This window comes from Engraulis encrasicolus, chromosome 13 (genome assembly GCF_034702125.1).
Source record: "Engraulis encrasicolus isolate BLACKSEA-1 chromosome 13, IST_EnEncr_1.0, whole genome shotgun sequence".
Lineage (NCBI taxonomy): Eukaryota > Metazoa > Chordata > Actinopteri > Clupeiformes > Engraulidae > Engraulis > Engraulis encrasicolus.
In genome coordinates, this window is record NC_085869.1 from 27,961,259 (window position 1) to 27,973,210 (window position 11,952).

General features: G+C 42.8%; 1 protein-coding gene across 1 annotated transcript; it reads left to right on the forward strand.

Annotated features, from left to right (window-relative positions):
• Window positions 1-348: 348 nt before the first annotated feature.
• LOC134461434 (mast cell protease 2-like) lies at window positions 349-9,767 on the forward strand. The gene is made up of 5 exons (XM_063214365.1): window positions 349-358; window positions 7,417-7,570; window positions 8,418-8,583; window positions 8,694-8,951; window positions 9,465-9,767. The coding sequence occupies exons 1-5, from the start codon at window positions 349-351 to the stop codon at window positions 9,627-9,629; spliced, it is 753 nt and encodes a 250-aa protein (XP_063070435.1). The 3' UTR covers window positions 9,630-9,767.
• The last annotated feature ends 2,185 nt before the right edge of the window (window positions 9,768-11,952 follow it).

Genomic DNA, 11,952 nt, shown 5'->3' on the forward strand with positions numbered 1-11,952 from the left:
ATGAGAATTTCTCCCCTTTAGGTGGCATGTTGCTGGGAGCTGCAGAAGCAAAACTCGGGTCATTCCTCATCTTCGCTTCAGCATGAATGAAGTCGGCAAATACGGAGAAGGGTGGGAAGACAGTGTGGTGTTTTTCTTTATACTTCGTGCCATGCACCATCCACTTCTCCTGCAGGTTGAAGGGCAATTTCTGCACGATCGGGTTAATGCCTCGCGCCGTGTCCAGGCAGGTATCCATCCTTGGCTGCCTCAATTTCCAGGAGGAGGTCACCTAGCTCCCGCAGCCGCTTATGTTCTCTACTGGTGAACTTGGGGAAGCGTTCAAGCTTACTAAAGAGAGATGCCTCCATGGCCTCTGGTGATCCGTACACTTCCTCTAATCTTTGCTAGAGGTGCTTAACTCGAATCTTTGAGGCGTCCGGATTGATTGGATCATTCCAAGGAGGGTATCCGGATTAGACGGATCACTCGGATCACACGGATCACTTATTTAAAATAAATAAAAATAAATAATAATAATGTATTTTTTAAAGCGTTTCTGCCGTTAAGTAGCTATGCGCCTCGCCTTTGTTGTTCCATTTATCAATTCACGTTGATAAATCAAAGAGTAAGACAGTTTGATCAACAAAACTCACTTTATGAATGTCACAGTTCCTAAACTCGTGCTGAGATCCGACCCACCTGGGTCTCCTCACTAAACATGCACCCACAACTCGAACAGCCTTTGGCAGCAGTGAAACGGCATGTTCCTTATTTTGCAATAAATAATGTGTGTGTTTGTATTTAAGAAGACTAAAAGTCAAATATTTGGGAGCAGAAGTCTAGTTGAGCAGGGACAGTTAGGAGGCGAGCAGCAGATGACCACTCGCTTCCGCTGCAGAGTTGCCTTGCGACTCGCACACTCGAAACTTAAGCATTGATCCGATCCGTAGGGGATTCGCTGCTACCAACAACTCATTCAGGATTCGTCTCACCGTGTCACCGAGGGCGCCGCTGCTGAGTGACTCGGACGAGGGGAGTGACAGCAGTGGCTTTAAAGACTGTACGCTGTAACGCAGTGAGTGATAGTAGAGTCACGTCTGTAGACTATAATTTCCCTAAGAGTAGGCTACCCTACAGACTGAGATGTTAAAGCGTTGGCAGAGCACTGTTAACATTTAGAAATGTAGACCTCAACAGAGTCAGAAGCACACACATAGGGAGCGGGGATCCGCGACTCAATTGGCCACAACAGGCTGGACGGATCAAACAGGCTCGATGAATGACGAGGCGGGAGTTGGTTCAGTTTTACTCAGTGAGTGTTCGTGACTGAACAGCATACTAGGGAGATTAGAGAATGGCTGTTGTAGTCAACTAAAGAGGATATATTCCGGTTTCACAATTTCTCGCGCTGTAACTGCCATTTTGTTGACATATTAATGAAATGCCGTCTGACCCGCCTTTGGCGGATCAATGCACGACAGCCATCCGGTCTGTTCGGATGAGGTCTTGACCCGGCTCTCCAACCGGATCCTCCGGGTTTTAGATCAGCGCTAATCTTTGCCAGACCATGCTGAGGACCTCGCCAGGGTAGTTGATGCCAGGCGCGGAGTGGCCGTCGGGAGATCGGGGACTTGTCCCGGTGGGCCGCGGCCGTGAAATGTAATACTACAGCCGCTCTGCGTTCTTAGCCAGCCCTGAAATTTGAAATTGTACTTCCATGCACTGACTTCCCACTTCCCACTTCTCTACATCTTTACCCAGCTGACTAGCCAGTATTTATACCGTATACCAGACGGCAAGACCTCACTGACGGTGTCAAACAGTAAATTGGCCACACCCCTTCTCTACTGATAATTTTCATACACCGTAGATCGCGGAAGTTTACAAGATCTTAGTAACACAGTTTCGTTTTCAGTATTTGAAGAACCTGTGATATGTAGATTGGTTACCAAAGGATGGAAATATTAATACATTATGATTTATTTTCCGATTTCCACACGACTGTTACAGTTTACAGTCTTTCCAGTCCAGATTCACTTGCTCTGTGGTTATTGACTTGGGTTACGAACAGACTCCACCAAGTGGTAAGGAAGAGAACTGCACCTAACAGAAGCAATGGGTTTTGTTTTGATTTGTTAGAACTACCAGTATATCTCCTTATAGTCGAAATAATATTATTATCATACATATATTTATATGTGGTACATTTAGGATGTAGCCTATGTCTGAAGAAATGGAACAAAATAATTACCACACAAGATTCTGATGTGACCAGTGCTGGGTGTGTAGGCTAAGCTGTGGATTAAAGTAGAGTGATTGCAAGAAACAAAGACATTTGCTGCGACGAAGACAGCGTTTTAAGGTAGGCCTACACCGTTTGGTTATACATTTTGTTGACTTATGGTTGTGCTTTGAAGTAGCTAGGTTTGGCTTATTTGCTGCATGGTGGGTTTATTGCACAATGTAGACAGACTTTTTGTAAGCTATAGGCTACTATACTATATTTTGTAAGCCTACTCTTCTAAAAATCCCCACACTCAAAACTTTGTGCCCATGCTCATCCTGTCTTCTGTTGTAACTTTTTTATTAACCCACATTGCTAATTAAGATTATTAGCTGGGCCAATAAAATAGTCCATAACCCAATTTAATTAATAAGACTTAATCTGGGCTATTGCCTGTTGCACAATGGATAACCATCTTACCCGCTATCTGACTCGTGTATGTTTACCATTTACCAATTAATACCTAAGTACTTATATTATTGTTATTACCATTACATACTTAGTTATTATTTAGTGAATTGGGCTCAATCAGCCATAAGCATACATTACCCATCTTTGTGCAGGAGAACAGGAAAGGAACCAGAAGCCAGGAAATCACAGGAGAAGACGAATGCCATTGCCATTAAGATAGTTACATTTATTGATACATTGCAAGTGAGAAGAGCAATTCAGTTAACCCTTAGAATACCATAATGTAGCATAGCCTAGTGCCTTTAGCATCAGGGCTTTAGCGCCCATCCGCCAAGCGCATCCCCAGTTGTCCCCAGCTCTTCTTCCGTTCTGCATCTGAGATCAGTATTTAAACACCACAAGTGTATTACATCATGTAACAAACATGGTCAAAGCATCAGTGCATACAAGAAGATACCAGAATAAACATGGTCAGTTCAGCCTCTAACTGACTCTTAAGTCAAATAAGGAAATGATCACTCCTGAGTATTGCATCGCCCAGACCAAGTGTCTGTGGCCAGTGGGCCTGAGCTACTCGGCCAGAGGGCTGTGATAACCCACACCCCTGAAGCTAAGTTTTACGACAGGGCAGCTGTTCTCGGTGGACACACAGGAAGAGCCCCAGAATTACACAGAAACCCCAACAGTCACAGAACCACAGTTAAGAGTAAAATGAAGCTAGTTTACATCCAAGATATTATCTGTTAATTTCCAATAAATAATTGTAAATATTAATGAAAAAATGTTGGCAAATCTTCGACACTTCGTTAAACGATATTTCAATTTCAAACTGTCAAAATGACAGTGGAGTGCACATTTGCATGGAACAGTAGCGTGATGTAGCCTAACCTAGTAGGCCTATGAATGCTTTGGACTGTGATGATGGCTCCAGTGGTGTAGTCTACTTTTTGAAGTGGGTATACTGTATATTTGAGCATTTTTCGATGTGGATATACTGTATATATTTCTGCTATTGTAAATAATGGATCAATCAATTTTAAGTGGGTATACTGTAATCCCTGAAATTTTGAAATGGGTGCGTATACCTGCGTTTTACGTAGACTACACCACTGGCTGTGCATTTCATCAAGGTGTAGGCTACAATTCTCCACTTCAGGTTGATATTTTGACAACACTAATGTCCACATGTAGTACGACTGCAGATTTCGTGGCTTTTGTCTTTTTGGTTAGGAAACCATGTTGTTCGCTTTGTTATTTTTTTTTTGTTTGTTTTTTTTATTTTTTAAAAGAGGGCCGCCAAGGGGAAAATTCTCCCGGTGGGAAAAGGTGGGCCACTCCGCCCCTGGTTGATGCGAGCAGATCTCACTCTCCTTGCGTGCTCAGCAGACTCAGGTCCTAGCCACTTAGCTAGCAGGTCGAGCTCCTCACTAGGTTTCAGACCCAGGCCTTCAGTGGCATTAGAGAAGGCGGACCTCCAGGCCCAGTAGTTTTCGGGTTTGTCGTCGAACTTTGTTAGTCCGGCTGTAAGTAGCTCACGACGAGCAAGGAACCTTCCGAGGACTGATGCATTTGAACTGTATCCCCCTACCTGTGGGTTGTTGTCATGCACTGTATTGTTTCTGGGTGTCCGTGGCGTCCTTGGCTCAGATGCTGGACGTGGTGCACTAGATGCACCCTCTTTTTTCACTGTGAATTGCAGCGGCTGTCGCGTTGTATTAGTGGCTGTTGCAGTAGATGTTGTGGCTTTCGCAGGCAAACGCTCACGTTGACTAGGTGGCTCATTATGTTGATGAGCATCATCAGGCGAATTGGGGTGAACAGCTGCTGAAGGAGTGAAATCGGCAATTTTATCCTGTTCCAGATCATCTGTTGGCCCCTTAGCTTTCACATAGTCATACTGTTCTTGAACATATTTCTCTGTTCTCTCAACTGAATGATATGATGAGCCTTGGTCAATGTCATGAGCTCCAGTGAGCTCCCCCATGAATGCCGAATCAACTGCAGATTCCAATACATTAGCTTCAGCATCAGCGGCCTCAGCTTCTTTCTCTTGCTCTAAGGCCTCCAATGTGGCTTCGAGACGTGTCTTCTCTACTTTAAGATCAATCTCCTTCTGTGCATAAGTTGCTCTGGTACGTGCAGCTTCAGCCCTAGCTCGTGCCCCAACTGCGGCTAAGCTAGCTGCTGATCTAGCAGAGCGCTTTGATGATTTAGAGTTTTTAGATGAATGTGAACACTCTGACCTTGTTTCGTAATTCTTTTCTTCAGTTGTCGACATCTTGAAACCGGTAGATGTAGAGCAGGCTGGATATCTTATGGTGCTGGAATCAATGCTCTTCCTCCCATCAGTAGTGCTATAAGAGGGCACATTTAGAGAGGGGCATTTCTAGTTCATAGAGTCTGCAACATACTTGCAAGAACCAACGACCCCAAAATAAGGCATGAGCCTAAGCAACTGGGTGGCAGGAGCACACACCTGGCATACTCCTGCCATTAAAATGCCTGAAACCATTATCATAAGATATGATATCATAATGATAACATGATTTTTTGAGTTAAAATAAATAAATCACTACAATGTTACAATGTTCCACCTTAGTAAATGTATTGTGTTTTTGGCTTAATTTAAGCCTAGGTCTTTATCATCACATTTATTCATTAATTATTTATGCTATGATGGTCCATCATGTGTTAAGAAATATTAAATGTTAGAAATGTTAGATTTACATTAAGTGGCAGTTCCTTATTCTTAATAATGACTTAATGGGCAAGCACATGGCTGAGTTCTTCAGAATAGGGAAAAGACCTTGACATTGACATTGACCTTGACCTTTTAAGGACTATACTGACACAAATAATCATAGTAATATCAGCAAATAACTCCTCATGCCATAATTGATCATTTGTCTCTCATTTTTACAATGGAAGTCTATTAACGCTCTTCAGAATAGCAAATTTGACCTTGGCAATGACCTTTTAAGGTCAAAATCACACATCCTCCTCATGTAATTGTCAGAATGGAATTCCTCTCAAACAATTGGTCAGACTTTATGTATGACATGTGTATAAACAGTTTAAAAGTAAAAAGACAGATATTTGTCATAGGCAATTGCGGCCATATTTGGCGGCCATATTGTGAAAAATCTGGCACTATGGTGGACGAACACCTCCGTGATTTTTAATGTCTAGGAACCCACTAACTCAAATCCAGTGAGAAACGCCCTCAACTCAAAATTGCGAACGGGTCTACAGGGCTGGTCCAGGACTAAAGCCAGTCCTTCCCAAACTTGTCCCGATGGGATCTAAATAATTTCAAGAAATATCAAACATTTGTTAGCCCATTAATATTGTTACATTTTTTATTTGAAATTAAATGCACGTTTTCACTATTCATGTGAGACAGAGAGGGAATGGATGACAGACTGTAAAAGTTCATAGTAAGAATCTAAAGTGTGTTGAAAGAGAGTGTGATTCTATGGTGTGTGTGTGTGTGTGCCTGCCTGCCTGCCTGCGTGCGTGCGTGTGCGTGTGTGTGTGTGTGTGTGTGTGTGTGTGTGTGTGTGTGTGTGTGTGTGTGTGTGTGTGTGTGTGTGTGTGTTTGGGACCCCACCACAACATTGTGCCTGCTATGTGTTGGTGGGCTGCTAGTTTGCACAGGTGTCAACTTAAGTTTCCACCACGCTATGATGCTGTCAGGGTTTCCTGTGTGTGTGTGCGTGTGCGTGTGAGAGAAAGAGAGAGAGCGAGAGAGTGCAAACATGAGTGGGGTGGTGGTGTGTGTGTGTGTGTGTGTGTGTGTGTGTGTGTGTGTGTGTGTGTGTGTGTGTGTGTGTGTGTGTGTGTGTGTGTGTGTGTGTGTGTGTGCGCGTGCATGTGTACGTGCATGCGTGCGTGCGTACGTGAGAGAGAGAGACCTAGCGAGCGAGCGAGAGAGACAGAGAGAGAGAGAGAGACAGAGAGAGAGAGATATGTTACTTTCTTTCTGCTGTGAAGGATGTTGATGTTGCTGCTCCTCTCTCATCTCTCTCTGTCAGGTAAGACTTTCATTTGTACAATCATCTGTTTTTAATATTACTCATCTGTTTTTACTCACTTTAGTTCAGTTCAGTAGAGAGTAGAGTAGTGTGGTATTTGATACTTGTTTGCTTTTTTTTACAAAAAAGTGTATCATCTGGCTAGCCAAGCATGGTAGTGGGACTGACATGGTTTGGCGATGTATGAATGCCGTCAACATTGGAAATCTGAATTACACCTAAAAGAAACATGCATGTCAACATGCACTGTGACTACTGAAGCAAATCATGATACTCTCCATAGGATTTCATTAAAATCTCACACCCATCTCATTTTAACCAGGTGTAGACTCAAAATGTAAAAGTTTAATGTAAGGCGAAGATGAAATACACACCGATGACCTCCCTTTTCATCCCTTTTCATTGTGAGACGTTTCGGGCAAACACGGCCTATGAAAAGATAATAAGATATACTTACAAATTTGCAAAAATTGGGTGTACTCACTTCTGTGACATACTGTATGTCAAACATGAAGAGGAACAAAAATATACGTTTGAAGCTGCTGTGTTGTAGTCTTCCTGTTCTTTTCTATGTATACATGTGCTTTAATGTTCTTTAAGTTAAAGTGTGTGTGTGTGTGTGTGTGTTTATGTTTGTGTTTGTGTGTGTGTGTGTGTGTGTGTGTGTGTATGTGTGTGTGTGTTGTGTTGTGTTTGTGTGTACAGGTGCCATGCAGAGTGGCATCTTTGGGGGTAAGGAGGCCAAGCCGCACTCGCGACCCTACATGGCCTCACTACAGACGGGGCAGGAGAAGGCACATGTGTGTGGAGGAGTGCTGATCAGAGAAGACTACGTGCTCACTGCTGCACACTGCCTGGAGTAAGTCTCTCTCTCTCTCTCTCTCTCTCTCTATCTATCTTTCTCAGGGTCCTCGGTCCTTGAGTGTGATGTTGCAGAAGAGGATGTTGTTTCTCTCTCTCTCTCTCTTGAATATATAACTGATGACGAAAGATTTAAGTGATGTTTTGAAAATGACATTTTCATCTGAGAATTATAGTGAAAAAGTTATATACATAAAAAATACCTACATTACATATGTGTGTATATGCTTTTTTGACATCATATAAAGAGCATAGGCCAGGGATGTCAAACTCAGGCCCGGGGGCCAAATTTGGCCCGCGGAGCCATTTTATTTGGCCCGCGAGATCATTTCAAATGTCTATTACAGTTGTCCCACATACACCTTTAGTGTATAGCGTAACACAAGTTAAACATGAAATTTGCTGTGTCACAGGATGTGCAGACACATTTTAACTAACAAATATGATGGAAAAGAGTGTATGTGAAATTTAAACTTAAGTATGAACATGCATGCACTATTTTAGTCCATTTTTAAAAAGTAATGGTTGAGTTCGGCCCGCGACTTCGTTCCAGATTTTGATTTTGGCCCTCGGTCAATTTGAGTTTGACACCCCTGGTCTAGGCCTTATAGATGACAAAATGCTGCTCCTACAAAATGTAGGAAATACAGTACTACATTCTAATAATTATGACTTTTTATTGCATATTTAAGTACGGTACAGTACCGTACCGTTCTGTACTGTTTGATGATTTGTAGTAGGGGCGGAGCTAGAGGGGGGGGGGGTCCTTTTATGACATTAGCAGTATGGGGGAGTTTCCGTGTGGCCCTGTGAGCAAATATTCTGCCATTGATTTGTGGTTTCAGGTCCAAGCCAGATGTCGTAGTCCTTGGTGCCCACAACATCAGCAAGGCTGAGAAGAGCCAGCAGCGTGTTGGTGTATCTAAGTCCATCCCCCACCCTAAGTACCCCACCAAGCCTGTACCTGCTGATGATCCACGGGGCCACCAACACGACATCATGCTGCTCAAGGTGAGTGTGTGTGATGCTAGGCATGTACCTGTACGTACGTAACCTCAGTCCAGCTCTCTAACACCTGTGTGTTTGTGTCTCTCTCTCTCTCAACCTCCCTCCCCTCCCAGCTGGACCATCCAGTGAACCTGACCAGATTTGTGTCGGTGTTCAAGCTGCCAAAGAAGTTTGGCTACCTGAAGCCAGGTACACAGTGCGAGGTGGCCGGCTGGGGCAAGAGGGTGCTGGGTGGGGGTGCAGAGTCGGTCCTCTACGAGACTACCGTCACCCTGGACAAAGGCTCAACCTGCAAAGATTCCTGGGAGAAGTACTACAACCAAGACCAGATGGCCTGCAGCATCTCCGATGGCAAAGACGGCTTCTGCCAGGTGAGATGAGTTAGACAGAGAGGGTTGCCGCCAGGTAAGGTGGACGGGGGCAGAGATGTTTGAATGGGACAGAAGATGTAACACAGGGAGCTTTTTGCCAGGTAAGACGCCTCAGTAAGGCAGATTGCTGATGTCTTCCACCAGGTAAGATGCTGAATTAGACAGGTGTACACCAGGGGAGATGGGTAATACAGGCAGATGGGGGTTCTGCCAGGCAGGATGGCTGATGGGAGAGAGACCCAGACCAGCAGGAGAGATGGCGAGACACGAGAGAAGCTGGATGCTGATTGTTGTGTTGCTATGGTAACTGCTGTTTTTTTTGGCTTTTTTTTTTTTTTACATAAAATGATATTACATTACATTTAGCAAACACTTTTATCTTAAGTGACTTCAAACAAGGACAAGTGCACAAGAGCAGAGTGTACAGTAGAAGAGTATGATTCGTTTGTGGTGTTGTATGTTGCCATGGTGACTGCTAATTGTTGTGTGTGTGTGTGTATTTTGTGTTGTCAGGGCGACTCCGGGGGTCCTCTGCTGTGTGGGAAGGGGAAGAGTAGAGTTCTCTACGGCACTACGGCCTACACAACGCAGCCCTGCGACAGCGTAAACTACCCAGAAGTCTACATGAGGGTGCCTTTCTTCCTGCCTTGGATACGCTCCGTTATTGGAGTCAATTAATGTTACTCCCTCTCTCTCATTGGCGTCAATATGGGTAATCATATAGATGCAAACATTCTTATTGGCGTCAGGATTGAGTCAATGAGCAAAATACATGCCAACCAGTGATGGGCAACCTGGATTCAGAAGCTATAATCCAGTGCCACATATTCCAAATGACCTGGTTTTACCTGTCTTATTAGACTATGACCTTGTTGAATTGGACAGATAAAAAACAAGGTAATTTTGAATACATGGCACTGGATTAGCCAGCATCTGAATCCAGGTTGCCCATCGCTGGATTAGAATCAGTGACAGTATGTAGAGGTCAGCACCAACGTCAGTAACATTTGAAGCTCAGGCAAGAAAGCAAGCAAAATAAATGTATCTCTCCATCAACATGTTATTGTATTTTTTTTGCTTTTGTTTTTTAACCTTAGTCACTTGAGGTCAACCGGATGGGGCAATACATAGTCAACAGTGTATATTGACACCCATGCTCTCTGGTGTTGGACAGTGAGGAAGTGATCTGCGTTCTCATTGAACAATAAGACAGTGTGATCAATACAATGAGGCCAGCAGCTCTGAAGGGAATGAACTCACAATGTGCCAATTTAATATGCAATTACAAGGATGTCGTGCAGTAAATGTACAAACCCCAACTCCATAGAAGTTGCGACGCAAGGTTAATTGTGAATAATAACAAAATACTGCCATTTTCAAAAAGTCTGGTTCTGACATTAGTTGGAGAACGGTACAAAGAAAACATATCAGCCATCAAAACTGACAAAAAATATTGTTTTGGGGGATATTCATGAATATGTAAATCCAACGCGTCTCAAAAGGCAGCAAATGTCGAGGAAGACTAAAAACAAAACAAAGAACAACACTATAAAAACAGTGTTGATTCCTATCTTGGACATGATTTCAACAGCTTAAATGGTAGGTGTATTCCTTGTCATGTTTTGCAATGTTTTCCTTTCTGTAGTGCTTACAGTGTGACAGGACTTGACCAAAAGCCAGCCATTTTATGTCCTGCTGGTCCTTATGTTGGAGTTAAACTGTTAAAACATTGTAGAGAATGCAATTTGCCCTTACTATGTGGCAGTAATCGAAGATCTCCCTTCAAAATATAATGCACGAGTGGCTTTTCATGCTATTTAAAACCCATTCATTTCATTCAGTACTGTATTAACTCTACAGGTGAGTTAGAACAGCTTAACCAATGTGCTACTGCACCCCCATGCCATCATGGAGGCTGACTTTTGAAGTTAGCACTAACACAAGTTACATGGTCAATTTTCACTGTAACACAGGATGCGCAAGACTCTATTATTTTCAAAAATAATTGACTTCTGCAACTTCTGCTGACTTTTGTAAGCAACGGACAGTTTCCCATGTCTTCTGGGTCTATTTCAAGTGAGCTCGGGTGGATTTACCTGATATGATGTAAATCAGGTTACGGGTAGATAGGGGAATGTTAAACCCCTCTATCATTTGCACACATGAAGTGTTCTTAATATGGTCAAGTTTTGGTCAAGTGTAATTCTCGGAGTGCTAGAGTGAGACTACAGCCAATATATATTTCATGATGTCATGAACCTATACAATGATTTTAATGACAAAAATATGTCTTATATACACTCAATCACAGTAAATGAAGGGAATTCAAAACTTTATGTAATAACTATGGTAATAGTTCCCTCTGCATCTTTAATTCTGAGTGACTCAGCCTCTCTGTGATGGTCTTGGACACTAATATGGTCCATCAGTACAATTCATTTTGAAATGTTCTTCTTTGTTGTTTTATCTTATTTGGATGTTTATTACATGTCACTGATCCCCGTCCCAACTTATTTGAGACATGTTGCAGTTATCAAATTAGAAATGAGTACATATGTCCCCTAAAACAATATTTTTTCTCGGTTTTAACACTTGATATGTTGTCTTTTCACTATTCTCCATCTAAGGAATGCATTGAATGTTTTGAAAATGATAGCATTTTGATTTTATTCTCAGTTTACCAAACGTCCCAACTTCACCGGAGTTGGGGTTTGTATTTTACGTTGCCTATGTAATACCTTTATTGAATGCAAACTTTACAAAATTAAACACATCATGCTCAGCAAACTAACAACTTTGTGTGTGTCTGTAGTTCAAAGGCTTCTTCTAAATCCATTGGCTGTTTTTCTGGACCATTTTGGTGTGAGCACCTGCACCAGTCACTGGCATCAGCATATCATGAGTTTGTGAATTCTCTTGAAAAGGAATCAAAGAAGATAGGGCCCTCTGTAGTAGGGCCTGCTCAGGGAGGGAGAGAGAGAGAGAGAGAGGGAGATGAAAG